The sequence below is a fragment of the Ursus arctos genome, unplaced genomic scaffold (assembly GCF_023065955.2).
Source record: "Ursus arctos isolate Adak ecotype North America unplaced genomic scaffold, UrsArc2.0 scaffold_23, whole genome shotgun sequence".
NCBI lineage: Eukaryota > Metazoa > Chordata > Mammalia > Carnivora > Ursidae > Ursus > Ursus arctos.
In genome coordinates, this window is record NW_026622908.1 from 37,796,015 (window position 1) to 37,820,612 (window position 24,598).

Consider the following 24,598-nt stretch of genomic DNA (forward strand, 5'->3'; position numbering starts at 1 on the left):
TGGAGAACCAGGAAAGCTGGTAGTGTAATTCGGTCGGAATCCAAAGACCTGAGAATATTAATCAAGCAGTAGATTTCGTCTCAAAAAAACTGAAAATAGTTGGAAGACAAGTCTCATAAAAACATACCGAGTTCCCATTTTCCAGCAGTTACACATAATTGGGCTTTCCTTTCCCTCTTCACCTTATGCTGAGGCACCATGAAAGTTTTTATAAACTCAGGAGGCCAAGACCCCAGTCTCAAACTCAAGCGGTGACTAGGAGGTGACATTCTACAGTGACCGCCAGGATGAGCGCTAATGACAGAGTTGCAGCTGCCTTGGAAAATTTATTTTTATTTTCAAAGGCAGGAGCAAAGGAAACCCCCTTACTCACGCTCTGGCAGAAAACAGAAACTGCCCATCCGCATTCGTTTCTGTGGGAGCCACAGCGGAGAGAGGCTGCTGGTGGGGCAAGTTCTCTCCTGGAGCTGAGGGTCACTGACCCAGGCACTGCCATGAGTCCCTTTGCTAAGGGTCTGCCCCAGAGCTCACTCAGGGTCAGGGTGGGCTCAGAGAGGACACGGCATGCATGTCTAACCCAGATCAGATGCCTGAGAACCTTCCCTCTAAAAGCCTCTCCACTTACTTCCTCAAACAAAAAAATATGATCTTGAGTGAGCTCCTGCACTCCTCAGTGTCCTCCTCTCTCTGCACAATAGGAAGAGTGAAACACAGGTACCAGCCCTCCATACTCACAGGGTGAGAAATAATGAGCCAATACTTAGAACAGTGCCTGACACCATCCCTTCCTCAGTACTCATGGGTTTTCCTTCTCCCCCTCTTCCTTTCTTTCCCTGCTTTGCCTTCCTAGACAATAAAGCTAGTCTACCGGTCCTGGTCCTTCACTGTCTCCAGACAGCCTGACCTCTTCCTTCCCCACTTCCCACCACACACTTACCCAGAGACCCACCCACGTGACTTTCTGATACCATTCTTGTTGGCCCAGACAAAAAAGAAAAGCAATGTATGGTGGAAATTTTGCATCGAATCCTATATATATTAGGGCTAAATGTTCCATCTGCTTTCTGAAGTTGCATGTACACACGTGCACACACACACGTGCACGGTACCACCACACATGACTAAGAGGCTCTTCACTTTTGCAACCATCATGGATTTATGTACTTGTTACAGCTTCCCAGTGAATAAGGGAAGGGTTAAGGTGTAGACAGGGAGAGATAGGGGGTCCCCCGGCTGGACTCTAAGACTGTCCCTGGCAGGCAGAAGCACTAAGACAGTGTGAACAAAAGATAAGGAAACAGACCACCCAGCCCTGGATGTGAGGGAGTATTTTTCTTTGGTGGCAGTAGTGTAATCATACAAAGTGACCAAACCTCAAAGAATTAAGTCATGAAGGGTGTTATCTATAGTCCTTACTCACACCAAGACAGCACAAGAATCTCAAGGCCACAAGCTTCCCAGTCAGTTCTCGGTAAAAGACTGCCACCAAAAGCCCTCAGTGGCAACCCATTCGGGACCCCTCTCACTCTAGAGACCTTTTTCTGTATCCTTGCTTAATAGAACTCTTACCACTTCGCTCACTCTCCTTTGTCTACAAGATTCATTCTTCCACTCCTTGAGACAAGAACCCTGCGATCCTGTACCACCAGCAGATGGCAGCAGAGTGTCCCGAAGGAAAGGCATAAGGCACTCGCTGTAAAGGCTAGATGCTAAGCTGTCCATCTGCATGTCAACAGGACTCATACAGCAGGAGATTGGGCTCCGTTGCATCTGAGGCCCAAAGACAATAGATAACTCAGAGTCCTGCCAAGGGTGGAGCAATGGGAGGGATCTGCCCCAGGAGTAGGCCACTTTTATATTAGAATTTTGACCAATGAAAGATTTTCTTCCCAGAGAATATTTTATTATCAATATTGTTTAGAACGCTTGCACGTGGATGACATAAAGCAGATGGCAGTTTTGTAATAATTTTAAAATTTTCTACAGACAATGCTTCCCCCTATTGCCTGCCCTTGGAGGGACTGTGCCCATCACCACCCCCACCCCTTCTTGATTTGCCAATGGAGTTGGTAATTGCCCCTAATCCGAATAAAATGCCATTCACGCAAGCAGAAATTGCAAAAGAAATAGCCAAAAATGGTTTTCTCAACCAGCCTATAAAATAATGAGTTGGAACTCAGAGAATTTCATTAGCCACAGAATATCACTTGAAAACTTTATTGAGAATTTCATTGGAAGAAACTTGTTGAGGTTCTATGGGGTTTTTCCCCTCTTCCCACTGTAGCAGAAGGAAGGAGGACTTCTCCCTCAGCTCTAGGCTCAGAAACAGATGCTTCCATGGCACCACGTGGGGAACTTAATGTGCAGACTCACCCCTTGAGGAAGAGGGTAGACTTGAGTCTAACACACTCCGAGGAGACAAAAGAGGCTAAGGTTTGGGCTTTCAACTCTGATGGCCGGTGTATTATCTATCACTGCATACCAAATGACCACAACCTTACAGGTTTAATAACAACACACATTTATTATCTCACGGTTTCTACAGGTCAGGGCTGGGCATGGCTTAACTGGGCTCTTCACTTCAGGGTCCCACAAGGCCGCAGTCAAGGTGTTGGCAGGGCTTTGGTCTCAACTAAGACTTGTCTGGGGAAGGATTCACTTTCAAGCTTCCATAGTTGGTGACAGAATCCAATTTCTTGCAGCTGTAGGACAAAGGACCCCCCCCCCCTTTTTTTTGGCTGGGTGTTGCCTGGAAGTCTTTTTAGGCTGTTGGTTAGAGTCTACTCTAAGCTCCCAACAGCTGCCCACAGTCACTGGCCACGTGGAGCTCCACAACTGCCTGCTGCCTCAAAGCCAGCAAGAAAGAGAAAGAGACACCAGTAAGACAGGCTACAATCTCCTGCAACGTGATCATGCAATCACGTGCACATAGTCACGTACATTCTGTGACCGTGCTATATTCTATTTATTCAAAGCAAGTCATAGGTCTCACCTCTACCCAAGGGGAAGTAATCACAAAGGGCATGAACGCCAGGAGGCAGGAAGCATTAGAGCACCCTGGAGTCTGTCTGCCCCAGTGAAGCAGGAGCAGCAGGTTGTATTGGGGTGGCTTCCGTCCACAAGTCAGCCATGTGAAAGAAACCCCACCTGAGTGGTCTTAGACCGTGCTCCAAAAGGATACCAGGAGAAGCAAGGAGACCTTGAAGAGAATGAGGCTGGAGATTTTCAAAGGACACCCAGGGGTGGGACGTAGGAGGAATCATGATCCACTGGCTGAGTTAGTGCATTAGAGTACTGAGAGGGCCAAGCCAAGGAATCCCAGTGATGGAGCCCGGGTGCATTCAGCCCCTAGCAGCCTGACATTAAGGTGGGAAAGTACCAGTCGAAGTCCTCGTGCCTGCCCTTGACTGCAAGGAACAGAAATCCCTGTCAGCAAGCTGGGGAGGACTGTCAGAAAGAGTACTCTTTCCTCCTTCCCATAATAGATGTCCTCTTTAGAGCAGACCGGAACTGAGAGAGAAGCTTTCACAGTAAATGACAGTTGAAACTTGATTCTTATGTAAAACAGTACATTTTAAATATTCAAGTGGCTAGAATTCTCTACTCCCTGAAAGCAACTTTCTTGAGATTTTAAATAAGAAGCTGGGGACATCTAGTCCTGCTGAGGATGTCTAGATAGCACAGTTGTGGGGAAAGAATGAGGCTGTTTTCTTTGAAATCTATGAGTCCTGCTTATTCAAGTACAAGTTACAGATTTTGAAAACCCAAAAAGAAAAGGTGCTATGTTATTATTTTTAAAGATTTTCTTTATTTATGAGAGAGAGAAAAGGAGAGAGCACAAGCAGGGGGAGCTACAGAGGGTGAGGGAGAAGCAGGCTCACCGCTGATCAGGAAGCCCCAGCGTGGGGCTTGATCCCAGAACCCTGGGATCATGACCTGAGCCAAAGGCAGATGCTTAACCAACTGAGTCACCGAGGCACCCCAGTGCTATATTATTTTGGTGCTCTCCATGTTGCATACACTCATGCTTAAGAATTTGAGCTATTGGGGCGCCTGGGTGGCACAGCGGTTAAGCATCTGCCTTCGGCTCAGGGCGTGATCCCGGCATTATGGGATCGAGACCCACATCAGGCTCTTCTGCTATGAGCCTGCTTCTTCCTCTCCCACTCCCCCTGCTTGTGTTCCCTCTCTCGCTGGCTGTTTCTATCTCTGTCGAATAAATAAATAAAATCTTTAAAAAAAAAAAAAAGAAATTGAGCTATTAAATTCCTTAACACCACAGGATGCTCCTTGGAGAAGAATTGGGGTATTTTTAAGTGACTTTCTTAGAAAAAGTGCTCTATCCTCAAATTCCAATTAAAGAACCATGACTGTAAACCAGTTGTAATTTAGCTATTTTAACTAACTCACTTTTTCTACTTAAATGCATTAAAAAAATAAATGTCATCACTGTACATTTTTGTGCAGTATTTGTTACAATAAAAAGAACCACAAATAAATGTAATTTTATATGAAAATCATTGCATATTAAATAAGAAATATCTGTAGCAATAAATCTAGTTGACTATTTAATGGCAAGAATTCGTATTATAACTGGTTAAGTGCTGAAGGGATTTTGTCTGAGTACCACTTACTTAAAATGAAGGCAACATTTCATATCAATAAGGTAGCTTTTTCAAAATTTAACCAATATTAAGAATCTCAAATCACAGAAGGTTCATAAGATTTTATCTGATAAGATTTGAGATGTGTCAAAGAGTAAAAGAAACATCATCAGAGCTACCCACAAGAAAGAAAGAAAGAAAGAAAGAAAGAAAGAAAGAAAGAAAGAAAGAAAGAGGAGAAAAAAAGAAAAGAGAAAAGAAAAGAAAAAGAAAAAGGAAGGAAGGAAGGAAGAAGGGGGAGGAAAGCCAAGTTTATGTGTTTATACATGTGCCTGGTAAGGAAGCACCCCAGAGAGGAAATTCATTAAGAAATCACTGATTGGGGAAAGTAAGGATTTTTCCACTGATAAGAAGGACGTTTCATGGTGGTTATGTAAACTGAAGACTGAAACCCTAGCACTAGATGGGGAAAACCAGTTGTTTAGAACAAGTCCTGCTGTTCAAAGTTTATAATCATTTATCAGCTCCAGTGGGTTGAATCAGTTGTCACGAGACACAATACTCAGTTTTGATTTATTTCCTAGAAATATTTACCTTTCACATTCAAAATTACTTGGTAGCCAAAATTATAGGAAAAAACCGACGAATAAATTTTGGTCTTCAAAATGCCAATAACATTTGATATAATGCAGGTGTGTGTGTGTGTGCGCATGTGTTTAAAAATGAAATATAAAATTCTTCCAAATGCATTTTAATAATATTTGCAAAGTGTTGGTAAAATGATTTCATGTCCTTACACTGTGTCTATCTGGTTTAAGAAAACAGGAAGAAATCTTCTCAAGTCTTAAATGTGTCATTTCATAGTTTTTCAAATATTTACAGCCATATCTTCAGGTGAGTTCATAACCAGGTTATGTGAACTAATGCAAAGAATTCAGCTCACCAAGATAAATACACACGTGTACCTCAAAAGAAATTATCTTGCAAATTCGACACTAATTGTAGCAAGATAATTTGCTTCTTCATTGTAGGGTCTCCCTATCTTTCTTACAAAATCACAGTAACTTTATTCAGGAATGCTATAATGCACAACTATAAAAATGATATTTTCTAGCTTTTCTTGTGGATGGAAATGGCAATGTGACATGGTTCTGGCCAATGAGACTTAAGAAGAATTTTGCTGGAGGTTCTCGGAATGTGTCCATTTCTACCTTCCGCTTTGCTATCTTTCTTCTGCCTCGTGATAGTGGAGCACCCAACTTGCTACTACCATACAGCTCCCATGAGGATGAAAGCCTGCGTTAGTTATGGATAGCTGAGCAGAAAGATGGAAAGGAGGAGCTCAAATGTCAAAGAGGACAACGGACTGTGCTCTGGGGAACCTCTCCTGGATAGTCCGCATCCGCTGTTTCTGGAGAAAAGAAATCTCAGTCATCTCTGTTCTAGATCATAGATCTGAGATGCGCTTCCATGTTTACTAACTTCAGGGTCAGCCTGGCGGGAGAGGGTGTGAAACTGGGAAATTCCTGGAATTCACCCTTGAAGCAAGCTTGTTAGCACCACGAGTCATTTGCTGTCTAGAGCACTAGGACTCTGAAAAGGGCTGAGGATATTCCGGTCAATACACAGGAGCACAGATTTGGAGTACATGTAGAAAAACTACACACAGAGCCCAGAGATCAATCTAGACATGAAATATATTTTTCTGTAAATGGGGTGGGAGAAGATATTGGGCAAAGAACACAGATTTTTATGAATTCTAATATATATGTAAGACTTAATGCTGGGCACATTATATAGACTTATATACATGACTTAATATATGACTAAATCCTCACATAAATTCTGAAAACCTCTTTGTTATCATTTTTTATGAGAAAACTGGTTATTTAACTGATTTCCTCACAAATTCCCTCTCAGACTCAGAAGAGGTGTGAGAGAAGCCCAATGACCAACATCTTTTTTGACAATTTGTTCAAAGCAGGTCGCAGACCCAGAGGAAGGTCTGGACCATGAGGGTTTTCCTCAGTGATGATGACGTTGGCCGTGGGGATGGAGATGATGACAAAGTGACAGACTGTTGCCCTGATGCACACTTGACCCAAATGCTAAGAGACTTGGATTCTAGTCCTACTTCTTCTGCTGACGTGACGAGTGATCGGTGGTAGGCTCCTTCAGCAGTATCACCTCATTTGGAGAATAAATGGATTGGACTAAAGTTCTCTCCAAGTATTTTATGAGTTTCTTAAATACCCCTGGCTTAGATTTGCTTCTCTCTCAGGGGACAGCCTTGCCACCTTCAGGAAACTGAGAAAGTATGGAGCACATCATGCTGCCAGCTGTCACTGCAGGCCACACTTTCCACAGCCATCCTAACCCCTGCCCTTCTGAGCAGAGGCTGTTCTCCAAGCAGTCTTAACAGGAATGTTAAAGTGGCAACAATGTCCCCTCAATACCCCGCACTTCCCAGCATGTGAGCTTGTATGAGGCCTAGATGGCTCTGCTTCAGGCCCCCATCCATTGCATCCTTCCCAAGATGTGCCTGGGTTTGCCTGAGCACTAAATTATAAGGAAGATATGAAGCCAGAGGCAGAGAAGAAAGAGGCACCCAAAGAAGTGACAGTTGGGCAGAAAGTCCCCATAGGTTGCCTTCAGTTTGCCAAGAGCCTGGGAGATGGGAAAATAAATAATTCTCCGAAATCCAAAACGAACATAATTGTTATCACTAGTAACTGAGTACCTGATTTTTGTAAGCTCTTTGCATCCTTTCTCTTTAGTCCTCCCAACAGCCAACAGTGAACTCATTATTACCCATCCCTATTTAGTAGACAGAAAACTCAGGCTAAGATAAACTAGTTGACTTACCTATACGAATGGGGGAAATGAATTCTAACTCGGATCATGCAAGTTACCAGTGTTCACAAGCTATTTATTCTTATGTGTTACTTGTATTTTGTGTCCGTTTCCAGTCCTTGAAATTTAGAAAAAGAAAGCAGAGGTACTTTTCATGCATTGATAGTAAGTACAGCGAAGCTCATATCTTGTGTAATCATAACTTCTGCTCTGAGAAAGGGGCAGGAAGTCTCAGAGGCTGGAGAGCAGAGGAGCAAGATCATTCTGGCAGGAACAGCCAGTAGGAAGTTCTGGCTGAGAGTTCCCTAGCAGAGAGCTAGCCCACCAGCCATCGCTTACAGGACTGGGCTACAAGAACAGGTGGGTACCTTGGTTCAGATCCTGAATTTTGTGGGGAGATGACTGTCCTTGGAATAGAGAGCCAGGAATCAGATTCTTATTCTGTCTGTCTTCTGAGTACCTGCATGACTGGTGAGTTAATTTCCTGCTCTGATCATTAGTTTACCACTTTCCAAACGAAAGAATTGGGTGAAACAATCCTTAGGTTTCCTTCAAGACTTGAGGTGACGATTTTTTACAATTCTCTGCATTTATTGGTATGTCACTCAGTCTTACACAGAATGTGCTCTCAGAAAATACTGCACTATTAGACTGGATCCTGCATTAGGACCCCAAGGTTCCATTCTATTTCTGTCATAGATAAAACTGCTGCATGCGAAGCAGTTCTCTTCTAAGCTATGATTTGTCTCCAAAGTGGAGGTTTAAGAACTGTCTGGAAAGGTTGTAGGCCGCCCTAAGTTTGCCTCCATTTGATGAATGTGGAGGGACCAAGCATCCCTCTAAGACTGTGAAGTCTGGGGATGATGGCATCAGTCTACAGACCTGCGAAACCATAAAGAATGTTGGCTCTATATAACCCTAAAAGGTAGCAATACATGTATCATAGCCTTAAACTCCATAAATCCACTTCTAAATGTTACTCTAAGGAGATAATTGAATAGGTGAGGCACAACAGAGTGCAAAGATGTTCACTATAGTGTTGTTCATAATGGTAAAGGGGGGGGGGAGGAAGAGAAAGAAACGATCTAAATAACCTTCACTGATTAAATGAATCTTGAAACATCTATTCATTTGGATACACTGGCTTTTCCACTGTGGTAAAATATATATATATAACACAAGATTTAGCATTTTAACCATTTTTAAGTGTATCATTCAGTGGTATTTAGTACATCCTTATTCTTGTGCAACCATCCCTACAACTGAACTCCAGAACTTTTTCATCTTCCCAGACTGAAACTCCATGCCCATTAAGCACTAACTCCACATTTCCCTCCCCCCCAGCCATGGTACCCATCATTCTATTTTCTGTCTTGACGAACTTGAGTACTCTGGCTGCCTCCCAGAAGTGCCATTGTACAATACTTGTCCTTCTATGACTGGCTTATTTCACTTAGCATTTTGTCTTCAAGGTTCATCCACACTGTATCATGTGTCAGAATGTACCATTAGGCTTTTAAATTTAGGATTTTTATTACCTACATTCCTTAGTGTCAGAGATGTCCACAGAATAATGCTGAGTGCAAAAAGATTTCTAACAGACCTGAATAGAATGATTCTGTTTATGTAGAACGATGAATGTGTGTAAACACATAAAAAGAAAGAGGGAGAAAATGCAAGAATGCAAAGGATATGTATGAAACGCTAGTTATTGCGTAGAAGTCGGGATTTAAGGAATTTCATTTTCTTCTTCAAAATGTATTTCCTTTTTCATTGTATTTGCTAGGTTATATACTTTTTTAAACAGAACAATTAATAAATAATTAAAGAAAATACATGTACATGGCATCCAGAGTATGGTAAGTGTACCAAGGAGGCTTCCAGGTCCTAGTGTCAGGACTAGAATCAAGTATATCCTGTAGTCCTTGGGTATGAAGACTGAAAAATATAGGAAGGAATCCTATAGAAATCCTATAGGAAAGGATCCAGAACTAGAGACTTTTGTTTTTAAATCCTTAAATTGGGATTTTATTTTTTAAATTTTTATTGTGGTAACAACACTTAACATGAGATCTACTCTCTAACAAATTTTTAAATGTGCAATACAGTAGGTCTACCTATAGGCCCAACGCTGTGCAGCAGATCTCTAGAAGTTACCGGACACAACTGAAATTTTATACACATCGTATAGCAACTCCCCATTTCTTCCTTCCCCAGCGCCTGGCAACCACCATTCCAGTCTTTGCCTCTGTGAATCTACTTTAGATACCTCATATAAGTTCAGTCACTCAGTATCTGTCCTTCTGTGACCAGCTAGTTGACCAGCACAGTGTCCTCATAGTCAGCCTTACAAAGGAGGAAATCCTGCACTTTGTGACAATGTGGATGAACCCCAAAAGACGGGATTAAGACTAGAAAGAGGAAGGAATCTACTTAGCACATTTGGGCTGGTAAAACACAGGAGCTCAGCAGAAGCCAATTTACTTTTACCAGGAATATGGGAACAAATGTCCAAGGTCAGAAATGCTCCTATGGCTAGTATCCAAAATCTATAAAGAACTTATCAAACTCAACACCCAAAGAACAAATAACCCAATCAAGAAATGGGCAGTAGACATGAACAGACATTTCTCCAAAGAAGACATACAAATGGCCAACAGACACGTGAAAAAATACTCAACACCACTTGGCTTCGGGGAAATACAAATCAAAACCAAAATGAAATACCACCTCATCAGTCAGATGGCTAAAATTAAGAAGTCAGGAAATGACAGATGTTGGCAAGGATGCAGAGAAAGGAGAACCCTTCTACACTGTTGGTGGGAAAGCAAGCTGGTACAGCTACTCTGGAAAACAGTATGGAGGTTCCTAAAAAAGTTGAAAATAGAGCTACCTTATGACCCAGCAATTGCACTTGGGTATTTACCCCAAAGATACAAATGTAGTGATCTGAAGGTGCACCTGCACCCCAGTGTTTACAGCAGCAATGTCCACAATAGCCAAACTATGGAAACAGCCCAGATGTCCATCAATAGATGAATGGATAAAGAAATGGATAAAGATGTATATATATATATATATATATATATATATACACACACACACATATATATACACACCCACGTGAGATAGATATATATATATATATATGAATATTACACATACATCAAAAATTGAAATCTTGTCATTTGCAATGATGTGGGTGGAACTGGAGGGTATTATGTTAAGCAAAATAAGTCAATCAGAGAAAGAAAATTATCATATGATCTCACTGATATGTGGGATAAGAAAACAAAACAGAGGGAGGACCATAGGGAAAGAGAGGAAAAAATTAAACAAGACGAAACCAGAGAGGGAAACAAACCATGAGAGACTCTTAATCACAGGAAACAAACAGGATTGCTGGAGGGGAGGGGGTGGAGGGATGGGGTAACTGCGTGATGGACATTAAGGGGGGCATGTGATATAATAAGCACTAAGTATTATATAAGACTGATGAATCACAGGCCTGTACCTCTGAAACCAATAATACATTATATGCTAATTAATTAATTAAAAAAAAAAAGAAATACTCCTGTGAGTGAATGCGGAGCTGGAGAGTAGTAGCCAATGGACTTCAGCTATGAGGGAGGGAAGACAGAAGGGCTGAGGATTATGCGCGGCTAGATGGGCAGGCCCATACCTACCAGGGATATAGAAGAGCCCAGGCATTACATTGCCTGGGTTCAAATCTTGCTCCATTATATGCTATATATACAATCTTACGCAAACCATTTACCCTTTCTAAGCCTCATTTTCTTTTCTTTAATTAAAATTCCAGTTAACATTCAGTGTAATATTATGTTCAGGTGTATAATTGAGTGATTCAACACCTCCATACAACACCGGGTGCTCTTCACAAATGCCCTCCTTAATCCCCATCACCTGTTAAACCCATCTCCCCCACCTCCCCTCTGGTAACCATGAATTTGTTCTCTATAGTCAAGAGTCTGTTTCTTGGTTTTCCTCTCTCTTTTCCCCATGTTTGTTTGTTTTGTTTCTTAAATTCCACATATGAGTGAGATCGTATGGTATTTGTCTTTCTCTTACTGACTTCTTTTGCTTAGCATAATACTTTCTAGATCCATCCACATTGTTGTGAATGGCAAGATTTCATTCTTTTTGATAACTGAGTAATATTCCATTGCATAACATGTCTGTGTGTGTGCGTGTGTGTGTGTACCACACCTTTTTTATCCATTCATCAGTTGATGGACATTTGGACTCTTTCCATAATTTGGCTATTGAAGATAATGCTGCTATAAACATTGGGGTACGTGTATCCCTTTGAATTAGTATTTTTGTATCCTTTGTCTTTTTTCCATTGGATATTCTTTCCTGCTTTGTTGAAGATTAGTTGACCCTATAGTTGTGGGTTCATTTCTGGGTTTTCTATTCTGTTCTATTGATCTATGTGTCTATTTCTGTGCCCAGTACCATAATGTCTTGATCATTATAGCTTTGTAATAGAACTTGAAGTCCAGAATTGTGATGCCTCCAGCTTTGCTTTTCTTTTTCAAGATTGCTTTGGCTATCTGGGGTATTTTGTGGTTCCATATAAATTTTAGGATTATTTGTTCTAGCTCTGTGAAAGACGCTGTTGGTATTTTGTAGGGATTGCCATCGATGTGTAAACTGCTTTGGGTAATATAGACATTTTAACAATATTTGTTCTTCCAATTCACGAGCATGGGCTGTGTTTCCATTTCTTTGTGTCATCTTCAATTTCTTTCATCAGTGTTTTATAGTTTTCAGAGTACAGCTCTTTTACCTCTTTGGTTAGGTTTATTCCTAAGTATCTTATGGGTTTTGGTGCAATTATAAATGGGGCAGATTCCTTGATTTCTCTTTCTGCTGCTTCATTTTTGGTATATAGAAATGCAACAAATTTCTGTACATTGATTTTGTATCCTGCAACTTTACTGAATTCATTTATCAGTTCTAGCAATTTTTTGGTGGAGTCTTTCAGGTTTTCTATATATAGTATCATGTCATCTGCAAATAGTGAAAGTTAGACTTCTTCCTTGCTGATTTGGATGCCTTTTATTTCTTTTTGTTGTCTGATTGCTGTGGTAGGGACCTCCAGTACTATGTTAAATAACAGTGGTCAGAGTAGACATTCCTGTCTTCTTCCTGACCACAGAGGAAAATCTAAGCCTTATTTTCTTACCTGTAGAATTCAAGTAACAATAGCACCTATCTCTGAGAGTTGCTGTGTAGACTAAAAGAGACTCTACACAAAGCTCTTACCAGAGTGCCAGACTCACAGTGGGTGCTGGGTAAATGTTAGCAATTATTATCATTTTATCAGGAACTACTGTTTGATTTTGAAACCCAGAATCTTTCCAAACCTGATGATTTTTCTACTGCTCTGGTTTTAAAGATGTGCTAGAATGCTCACCCATGGCCTCTTTGCCCCAGCTCTACTGCAAAGGATTCAGTGTCAACACTGATCCCCTCCTTGTTTATGTTACCTTAACCATACTGCCGTTCAGATTCCAAAATCCCAAAAAAAGAAAATTAACTCCTTAGACAAGGAGAACGATATTTTTAAAAACTTTTCAAAGGCGTTTGATGCCCAGAGAGCATGAGAAACGACCAGGGCATGGATCTAGGAGTAGAAATGGGGTAGAAGTCACCAATCTTTTATTGAGTATGGAGCACCTGATAAAGATCACAGGGACACAACAAAAGGCACTCATCTAAATCACCTCATTCAAATCCTCACAAGAGTCCTTCATGATAGCATTATTATCCCTGTTTTATATTTAATGAAACAGGATAAAAGAGGGGAAATAACCTGCCTGTGGCCAGCTAATAAATATCGGAGCTGGAATTCCGATGGGTTTTAGATATAACTGATATGTCCTGAGAGTATATCATGTGCACTTGCTCTATGTTGAAACCATTACATGCATCATCTCATCTCTCCCTCACTATGAACCTATGAAGTGGCTAAAACAACCTGCTTATGGTAAGTTTAGAAATAACTGGTGGGTGTAGAATATAAGCATAGGATTGGACTCCAAGACATATGCTCAGGTATGCAAAATGATGCTGAGGCATTGACTTCCAGCTCACCGTCCTTTCCCATCTTCCTCACTAGTAATGAGATTGTAGATGCCAGTTCCAATCTTTATATGTTATGCACTCCCTCCAAGAGAACTTAGACATTGAGGAGAAGGATCAGGGAACAGAATGGTGGCACCATCAGATTATCACAAACTTTTATCCAATCTATGGCCTTCAAGGGGGAGAATGTTGTGCTGAGAACAGATCCAGGGAGCATCCCAGTGGCTGGACTCTGCTGCTCATTCCACAGAGTCTCAGCAGCACTGCTGAGCTGGTGGGCAGCAGACGACATGCGCCTTGAGTCTACACTGGAACTGCCAATGTTAGGAAAGAAGAGAAGATGAGGAAAATTAATGTGGTGTTGAGGAAACTATCACAAGCTTCTGAGCCAGATTGACTTGGTTCAGACTGTTATGCAAATACAGGATAATAATAATGATATTTGCTACCAGGTATTAAACACTCCCAATGTGCCAGACTAAGCACTTTGTGTATTTCATATAATGAAAATCACTTGAACTTATTAGTCCTGAGTTTCTAATGCATAAAGTGGAGTTAATAACACCTAAGCTGTTATAAAGATTAGAGCTACTATGGTCTAGTGCCTGGAATTTAGCAGGAGTTAAATAAATGTTCGTATTAACAATCATTGAGCTACTATGGGCAAGAGGGTCATTCCTTGTGGGACAGGAGCTATACAAGAGATGTGGACTAGGATTAATCAACATCTGAGTGGAAAGAAAACAAGCTATGATGGAACACTGAGCAGTATGGGTGCAGCACAGAAGTACAAAATCAGGATCTGTGGCGTGGAAATGCAGCACAGCTAAAGCACAGACACGTGGGCAGGACAGAGAGGCTGGAAGCAGGGCTGGTTGGAAGGACAATGAGGTGGATGCGCTCAAGGCTGCAAGGCAAGTTCTATATGAATTGTTTACCTCTCCACTGTGGGACTCCTCAAAATGTTTATAGTTTTCTCCCCACGATATGCTTCCTGTCCACAATGGATGGACTGTGTCAAGCATGCTGGCCTTCCAACACTTCCACTGCTCCCCACATTCAGTTTTGTTCCTGAAGGACAGGTCACCCCTTGGACAATGGAGAAAAATCTTAAATGGTTTCACATCTTCAGGTTGAACCTCGGGTCCTAACTGAGTTCACTGCCTCTTCTAGCATCGTCAGCATCATGCTATCACAGCCCAAGACCAAGGGAGACTTTGAATCCTTTACTCCAAATGACATTTTCGTCCTCAAAAGGGAAAAACCTAAACACAGTGACCAAAAGGAAGATAACCCAGAGAACAGTCTGCAGGAAGAAGCTACAGTCCTTGGAGTAAGTTGATGTCATTGTAAGGCGAACATGGGGAGAATGTGGTGAATGCCTTCAGACTACAGATCTACAGTGGATCTTGGACAGTCTTTCATTTTTTTTCCCATCTGACTCCGGGTTAACCGGGACCTGAAATGGGGCTTTATGGGAAGACTCTATCCAACTCAGGCCTTTCTGTAAACTAAAACCACTAGGTCTCTACTTGAAATCTATATAAGAAAGTCTCTTGCAATTTGTCTTTAATATGGTAGATTTTGGATTTAACCACATGATTTTACTCAATGGGATTAAATTAGATCTTTCTGTTTTGAGCTCATTTCTTAACCATTTTGAGATGAGACAGTTTGGACTAACCTCACTATAGATTTTCTCCCTGTTCGCCTAACTATAAGACATCCACATGTTCCCGGTTCATCATCCTTCATATCCAGGACTTTAATTCCTACCTGCTCTGAATATCCCCTTTTAAGACCTGACTCCTATTCATTTCCAGCTTCGGAAACCTGCCTAGTTGTGGCCTCTGGAATTCAGGGTCAGTTAACAGCATAATCCTCTTCATTCCCCAATTTGTTTCTCAAAGGCCTCCACATCTATTGTGCAAACAGAAACCTAGCTCCCAAGGGCACTGTTTCCACTGCGACCCTCACTTCTGGGCCTGGAAGTGAAGGCAGTCTCTTCTTTGCTTCTCACGGACACTTCTAGATCAATCTTCTCCTCTCAATCTCCAAAAGCTCCTACTTTAGTATCTCATCATCCAACTAAGTAATTCACTCCCACTTAAAAAAAAAAAAAACAACTTAATGACCCTTTTTATGTATTTGAAAAATCTTAATTCAGTCTTCTACCCCCAAAAAAGATATTTTTAAAAAGTTATCTATATTATGAGCACGGGAAGAAATTAATTATCTCAAGCAATTTAATCAGTCATGAACTTCAAAAGGTTCTATTAGGTAACTCTAGTATTAGGAATAATTGAGAACTGATAGGAGAATTAAAATTTCAGAAGACAGAGTTTAGTTTAAAAATGTAAAAATAATCAATGTTTTAGAAAATAACATTAATAACGTACTGGCAAACCTGAAAAGTGATCATCCTTAGAAAAATCATTTGATGAACATGTTGCTTGAAAATAAGACCAATCGTTTGTCATTCTGCTATCATTTACCAGTACTCACTCCTTAATTTACTTCTTCCAAACAACAGGTTCCGAGCAGACTTGCCCTGCTCCCTACAATCTAGCCTACATGCGGCCTAGAATCACAAACACTTTTCACTGTGTCCTTCCGCAATCAAGAGATACTGTAAACACGTTTATTCATTCAGGCATTCAGCTGCCATTTCTGAGCACCTTCAACGTCTTGGCCATTATTTTACACACTTAGGATAATAGGTGGACTATACAGTTAAAAGAAAAAAAAGAAACAGAGACCTAGTCTCAAAGTCCTCCTGCTATACAGGAGGACTCCAGGTCATTGCCACTTTTTTTACTCTCCTGGGTAATTTGCCTTTTCCTTTTGAGATACTGTCCTCAATCACTGTCACTCCTTCCAAGAGAGGTCCTATCATAAGCCTTAACTGTCTCAATATTCATGTTTATGATTCCTCCAGTATCGCATCCTCTCTTTCCTTGACCTCTTCTCCCCAGGTATCTTCCCCATCCTTCCTTAGGCAAACATTCCATGAGTCATACCCTGGGCCTTATCAATACTAACAGCAATAAAGCCACCATTACCTACATTTTAAGCATCCCATACTCCACCAACTCTGATCTTTTTAGAGTATAGAAAGTGTTCAACAAATATAGACATTATTATCACCAATGTCCTGAAAATAGTAATTATTATTAAAATCCAATGATGAATAAGATAAGATGGATTATGGCACTAGAGACTTTCTGCTCTGTTTTATTTCAATTGAAATTGAGTACTATATTAACTCTTCCTTGGTAAGTTTGCTTTCTACATCCATCTAGCTGAACTAGCATCCAGAAAAAATTTCTCCATTTGCTTTTCCTAGAAAAAAAATATTTGTCAACTATCTTTTTCAAAATAAAGCTAAAATAACGTTTGATCATTCCCTGATTTGCTAGTTTAATAATCCTATCAGAAAAGAAGAGGTTATACATGACTTTCTATTAGAGAATGACTATTGGCTCCTTGTAACACCTTTTTTTCCTATTAATTTAATTTAAATTAAATTTAATTAATTTATTTATTGTGTGAGAGAGAGAGAGAGAGATTTAACACACATGAGCAGAGTGGACGGAGCAGAAGGAGAGGGAGAGAGAGAATCTCAAGCAGGCTCCATGCCCAGCACAGGGCTTGATCTCACAACCCTGAGATCATGACCTGAGTTGAAATCAAGAGTCAGACACTTAACCGATTGAACCATCCAGGCGCCCCTTTTTTTCCTTTTTAATATGACAAATTATATTTGTACTCTTTATAAACACAATGTACATTCAAATAATCACTTTCATCTGTTCAAAGTGTGTTCCTAGAATTTTCCTTCTTGTCTTTTGTAGATTATCCAGATCCTGTGCTGCCTGCTGATTTCAAGTTTGGGGGCTCTTTTGGTTTCTGCTCCCTACTCTTCCCACTTCAAGCCAACAATTTCCACCATTTTGATGTCTGGGTACCCATTTGTAGGAGCTCTATGTGTGAGTAGAGTGGGGTCTCCACGAGCGGATATGCTTTTTAAATGCTAAGTAGGTGCTAAGTCACTCCATGACTCCCAAGAGGTAGGGAGAGAGGAGAAGGCAGTCAAGGCCTCTGACTTTCCCTCTATCATTGTCCCTTGTGATGTTTCTCCAATCAGGAAGAGCAGCAGATGGGTTTAATCCCTCCTCCTGTGTCAGCATCCCAGGGAGTGTCTAGTTGGGGCAGGAGGCAAGAGGGTAATACAGTGGGCATACCAGGACAGCATTTCTTACCTGGCCTCACAGCCTACCTTTGGAAAAATGGAAGATTTTTCACATTCTTCTTTGGGCCTTTGATGAGGCCATTGGCTTTCCTCTAGATTAAGAATAATCCACCTGTCAGGTAGAGAGTGAAAAAATCAATTTTAAAATAGAATGAGCACCACTGGTAGATGCCACAGGTTTGCAGAGAATTAAACTGGCAACAGTAAAATTCATGGGAAGCGAGGGCACTTGTTTGTGTTCAGAAGTAATTCTGAGAATTTGGAAAACTTTTTTGATGCCTTCCATCTAATCACTCAGGGAGAGGGGCCTAGTCAATCCTTTTCTTTAGAGATAGCGAGGGCCTAGTCACGCCTCCCACAAAGGGCCACTTATTTTCCATGTAGTGTCTTGTACAAAGAAGAAAAAAAGCACACATTCTGGGCAGATGAATTCTACGAAGGCACCACCATTGTATGGATATAGCCCTTGTGTGAACACAAATTATGCAGTGTTGCAAGGAAGCCCTGCTCCTGCCCCCAGAGCATAATTCGTCCTTATATCCCTATCTGATCAGTAGTTGTGGCTCCCACATTCCCTTACGAAAAGTAGAAATAGGTCATGCTGGACCTTCTTTGTCGGTGACTACCCAATCCCTAAAAACCACAAGCTTAACCAATCTTTCGGCTTCTCAGAACATTCTCCCTCCACCAGCTGGATCCTTAATACCGCCGAGCTCAAATACTGACCTCTGGTGCTTCAGGATGAAAGACTCTTCACATATGTCCCTGTACTTCCCACCTTCCTCAGCTCCCAGTCTAACTCAGGCCCCCTACACCAATACTTGAAGCTCACGTGTTTCGCTATCTTGTGCCATCAGAGCCCCTTTCATAAGTGCTTCTGTTGGCTGTTCCCGCGTTCCTATCCCTTCAAGTCACTGGTCTTTCTCAGCTTCCTTTCTTCCCACCATGTAATTCAGCACTGCTCTCCTCCTTCCACATACACCTCCTCTCCAGGCCACCTCAGCTGACAGTGATTTTTGCTAACACAAATCCAGATCCTCTGTGCATCTGCCCATTCTTCAAAGTCAACGTAAGCATCCTGAGAGTGGAAATCAGGACTCTATCAAAATGGACCTACACCATTCCTACAGTGTTATCTCCCTAGAAGTTTTATATTACTGATTGATTGATTGATAGTAACATGGTGGCCACATTTCCACAAGACAACTGAACTGATTATTTCTCTCTTTTTTGAGCAGTTTGCCATTACTGGATCCCTCTCGATTATTTCTGGGAAAAAATCAACTAAGCCTTTTGTAAGTATGAGAACTATCAAATCTCAGCTCATTGGAATAAAGGGAACTCAAGAGTTAATTACTCTAGTTCAAAGTTTCCATTCACAACTTAAGAAAACAGGGCTCTGAGCAGGGGAAAGAACCCAAGTTCTCACTGCTGGTCTCCGCAGAACCGGTATAAACACAAAATTCCTTGCCTTCTAGACCAGTGCTCTTCTACACAGTGTACTCCTGGATCATATTCCAAGCTTGGAGGAGAGTTACCTCACTTGCTTAAGCAGTAGAAATTTTTAAATATACCATGAAGTCTTTAGAGTTTGTTTTCTTGGCCCTGAAGAGGGTAGATGACCATCCCAGCTAGAACCTAGAGATCCTTTTTCTGGAAAAACCTGTCTCATAATGAATCAACTTCCCTAAGTGGCAAAGTCAGAGACACAGGTGTATGGGCTTAGATCCTGTGGTTAGCTCCTCCACCCTCTCAGAAACAAGGAATTATCAGACTGTAGCCACTTTCCTGACTTTTGTCAGGAAAGTGTGGGTGGGGTCTTTGATCCTCTCCATAGCAAACTTTTCCTTTCCCCTGCCACACACTCACGAAGACGACTTAGGGAAAAGCTACATCCTGACTCAAGAAGTTTCAGGGTGTAGTTAGCTATGGATGAGGGCACATAAGATGGTGTAGGAGGCTGGTATATGTTCCCAATACTTGAAGCTAGAATCTAAACCCCAGAACCAGTGGACAGAATTTTGAAATGTTCACCTCATTGGATGGAGTCAGAGCTCTGGACTTGGAACCAGGAAATCTATACTCTGTCCCAGCTCTGTTGCTGACACATCTGTGTGCTTGAAAAAGTTCCTTCCTTCTCTGGCCTTCAGTTTTCTCATTTATAAAATGTGGAAGATAAACATGTGGATCTCACAGGCGGCTTCTCAAGTGTCCTGAACACCCTAAAAGGGAAAAACAATATTTCGGATGACATGGCACGATGTGGGCTCCAAACAAAGGACACAAGACAACATGTGGGCTCCATTGCCCACGTGGCAGCTCTGGGCAAAGGCACTGCCCATTCCATCTGCTCTCCCTTTGGTAACTCAGCACTTGAAGCCACATAGCTACCAGGTCCAGGGAGAAGGGGGCAGAGCAACCATCCTCCCAACCCACAGTAGCCTATAATGATGTTCAAGTAGAAAAGAGCATATGCTGGGAACCTGGCACAGAATCTAGCACATCAGTGTCTTTGCAGAGGAACCATATTCTGTGAGAACCCTTTACCCTGAAATGTAGAATATGACCCAGGAGAAAGTGTGATGCATGTGGTTCTCAGGCCTGATCCACCTATAGGTAGATACCTTCCAGCTTCTCCAGTTTTCTCTTGTATGGAAAGAAAAGACATAGATTGGTCTAGGAGGGACCAAAGGCCATATTCCAAAGCTGTTGAGGAAATCAAGGAATATATTGGAAGTGGTTTGAGCAGTTTTACCTGTCTGCAGGGAGCCAAGGAACCAGCAACCTATCCCGAAGGAGGAATTATTCATGCATTCTTGCACTCAACAAACATTCGTTAATGTATCAGGTGATAAACTAGACAGTGAAGAGGGATACAGAGATGAATAAAATACAGTCTGTACTCCCAGGAGTATGCAGGTTACGGGGGAAACAGACTTAGGGAAGCACCACTGTAGTGTAAGGGATGGAGGGATAACAGTATCACACACTGCTTCTGCCTTGAGAGCCCAATGCAGAATTTCTTTTTCAGGCCATGAGCAGCCTGACCTCAAGTGCAGTGAGTTCTCTCACTGCTGGAGCAGGCCTCTTCCTCCTTGCTGATGGCCTGGCAGCCCTGAAGACTGCCTCTCGAGGGTGTGATTCAGAAAGGGAGTATCTAGCCACACTGCCTTATTCGATGTACTATTATTCGGAATATGAATTCAAGAACTGTCTCCTGACTAGTGTCAGTCTAACAGTAAGTAGCTTCAGACTCAGTATCCTGTCATGTGAAATCTCAGTTTCTCTCCTTTGCATAATTTCTGCTTTTTCAGCAGTCTGTATCCTGCTGATCTGCATGCCTGGAAGTAGACAGAAAAAAAAAATTGTGGTTGAAAGAGTCCTGTCAGCAGACTGCAAAATATTAGGGATGCACTGTGCCAAGTCAAAATGGGAAATCAAGAAGGGCTGTGGGTTCAAGAGAGGTCTCTTCTGGCAAGAGAAATATGCAAAAATAAACTACTGAGATGACACCCAAAATAAAAAAGCTTCTGCACAGCAAAGGAAAACATCAACAAAAAGAAAAGGCAACCTACTAAATGGGAGAAGATATTTGCAAATGACATATCCTATAAGGGGTTAATATCCCAAATATATAAAAACTTACACAACTCAACACTGAAATAACAAATAATCCAATTTAAAAATGGGCAGAAGACATGAATAGATATTTTCCCAAAGAAGACATACAGATGGCTGACAGACACAGGAAAAGATGTTCAACATCACTAATCATCAGGGAAATGCAATTCAAAACCGCAATGAGATACACCCTCACACCTGTCAGAACGGCTAATATCAAAAAGACAGGAAACAAGTGTTGGTGAGGATGTGGAGAAAAGAGAACAACATGCACTGTTGGCAGGAATGGGAATTGGTGCAGCCACTCTGGAAAAATTAAAAATAAAAATACCATACGATCCAGTAATTCCACTACTGGGTATTGACTCAAAGAAAACAAAAATGCTAGTTTGAAACGATATATTCACCCTTGTGTTTACTGCAGCATTATTTACAATAGCCAAGATACGGAAGCAACCTAAGAGTCCATCCACAGATGAATGGATAAAGAAGAGGTAGTCAGCAGTCTTTCCTACATAAAAAAGATTTCATTCTCAATAGGTTTAGCTCTCAGGGTGCTCTCTTTGTTGAGCAGGCATTCCCCCCCCCAAAGCAGGCAGAAGTATCCCTTTTCATTTGAATTTTATTTGATTTGGGATTAAGGTAGCCACATTAAGTTAGCTATAGAACTTGGACTTTAAGCCCAAACACATAATTATTATACTTCAGCCCATCAGGGCTGGCAGAGGGAGAAGGGGATGGAAGATGGCCCACCAATGGATTCCACTCCTAGAAGAAATGCCAACATCTCTGGGCAGCATTTTCTTGCCAAAATTTCCCCCAAGCTGGATGGTCATCACCTGTTGATGGTAAAAATCTTGGCTTAGTCAATCCTCTATATATATAGGCTCATAGTTTTAAAACCATACACTTTGGCCTTTTAAGGAGAAAAATTTCGTCCTTTATGACTCCTCTAGCAGGAGCCAGGGAGACAGATGTAGTATCTCTTATTCCCTTGAAATGTGTGCAAGTTTCTGCCCATGTGACCCAGAGGTTGTCAAAAGCAACCCCTTTGATCCTGGAGCTTGAGGAAGTGCAAGGGCACAGAAATGCATCTGGTTAGAAATCAGTGCAAGGAAGCCCAGGAGACAGCATAACCCTGGTGCAGGGCAGACATCAGGCAAAGCCGTGAGGGTGAGGGAGACATCCTCCCTGTCGGGACACTGAGGGTTTAACTCAATGAAAACTACTCTCAATACATCAAACTGTCTCCTACTTTCAGACAACCAGAGAACTTCCTGCAAAATCAGAGAAGTTGCAACAGGACCAACCCCAAATGCCCACTCTTTATTAACACAAACATAACCTGAGCAAAGTAACACATCACAACATTTAAAATACATATCTGAGGTTGGAAGAAGGAAGGAAGGGAGGGTGGAAAGAAGGAAAAAAATCGAGGAAGAAAGGTCCCTTATGTTCCAGGAGCTAAGAAGGATCCTGCAGCCAGGTAACCAAACAAGAGCTGGGACCAGAAAACCAGAGAGGTCTGGACGGGAACACAGGTGTTACAAGCTGAGATAATGGCATTTTAATGCCCATGACAAATCTGAAGTTCTTCAGGCCCACACTAAGTGCTCTGTGAAAATGTTAGAAGCAGAGACTTAGTATTTACCCTATTTATGAAAATAGGACAAGGAAAACTCTGCCCAACATCCCACGAAGGTTTAAGAAACTCTGCCATAAAGGTTTCTAGGATGAATTCATCTCACCAAGCCACGGGAAGGAATGGACTGTACCCAAATCCAAAATTACACATAAAACATAGGAACTTCAAATACAAGGATTAACTTTAAAACTTCCTGGGTCTGTGGAACTCCTGAGGTTCTATCAGAATCAAATGTAAAACTTCCACTAGGGAGTCATCCATAAACCCAACCAATGGGTCTCCTGTATATTAAAAAATTCCCTCCACCCACCCATATACTAACATCATCTAAGAGTAAAAAAGTTTTGAGAACCATAAGAAAAAATAGGGAACAGCAGGAAATGGAACACATATGAAAGTTAGTTACTCAAGAATTGGAGGTTATATACCAATTTAGAAGACTATAATGAAAATATATTTAAATGATTAAAGGCATAAAAAAGGAATTAAAACCAAAATTAAAGAACATGACAGTAAGAAAAAAGAACAAGTAGATTTGAAAAAGAACTAAACAGTATGATTAGAAATGCCAATTATAATCTTTGAAATTAAAAATTTAGTGTATCAGTTAAACAGTAGATTCAACATATCCAAAGAAATAAATAGTGAGATGAAATTTAAGGTCTGATTAAATCACACAGAGCACAACACATTACAATAGAAATCTGATAAATACAAGCGACAGGTTAACAGACAGGGAGGACACAGTGAAGCAAAAAGGGTCAACACACATCTAACATGAGCTCCAGGAGGATAGCCAGGGAGAGAGGAAATATGCAAAAAGAAATAACCGGCCAAATTTCAGAATTAAAAAAAGACATTAGATTTCAGATGCTTGAAGCTATGAACAGAGACTGTTCCTGGATAAATAAAAACAAATCCACATTACAAACATCATAACAGTAAAAATAACTAGAGATAAAGGAAGGGTTTACTTCCTTTATCTGCTGCTATGTATTTCCCTGCTTCTGTCCACTGCTAGAGCTCTCAGCCCCCAGTCTGCTCTCTCCAGTCAGGCACCAACCATCCCTGGCTTGATTCACAGGGGGTGCTGGTGGTGATGCTGGTCTTCACTGTGCTGGAGCTCTTACTGGCTGCATATGCCTCCATCCTTTGGTGGAAACAGGTGTACTCCGACAACCCTGGGGTGAGTACTCTGACATATCACATGACACCTGCTGGGTCCCAACATTTGAGCTGTGATGATCCAGGTCGAGAAAGTGTCAGAAAGAGAAATCAGTTAGTGGTCATGAGATTCGTGTAGAAGGCGATTTTCATAGTGAGGAGAGAGTGGGCTCCTTCGTGATGACACAGGTATCTGAGATTATTAGTGGGTGCCTTCTGGCCAGCAAGCCAGTTAGAGACCTGCTTAATATGAAGTTAGAAATCACCTGCCCTGTGATGGCTGTGTTGCTCAGTTGGTTAAGCAGCTGCCTTTGAGTTAGGTCATGATCTCGGGGTCCTGGGATCAAA

At 41.5% G+C, this 24,598-nt stretch overlaps 1 protein-coding gene across 1 annotated transcript; it reads left to right on the forward strand.

Annotated features, from left to right (window-relative positions):
* The first annotated feature begins 7,727 nt into the window (after positions 1-7,727).
* On the forward strand, positions 7,728-24,389 carry MS4A7 (membrane spanning 4-domains A7). Its single transcript, XM_026487642.3, has 6 exons — positions 7,728-7,817; positions 14,742-14,901; positions 17,423-17,557; positions 19,059-19,115; positions 20,852-21,058; positions 24,171-24,389. Exons 2-6 carry the CDS (start codon positions 14,755-14,757, stop codon positions 24,387-24,389), a joined length of 765 nt encoding a protein of 254 aa, XP_026343427.2. The 5' UTR covers positions 7,728-7,817; positions 14,742-14,754.
* The last annotated feature ends 209 nt before the right edge of the window (positions 24,390-24,598 follow it).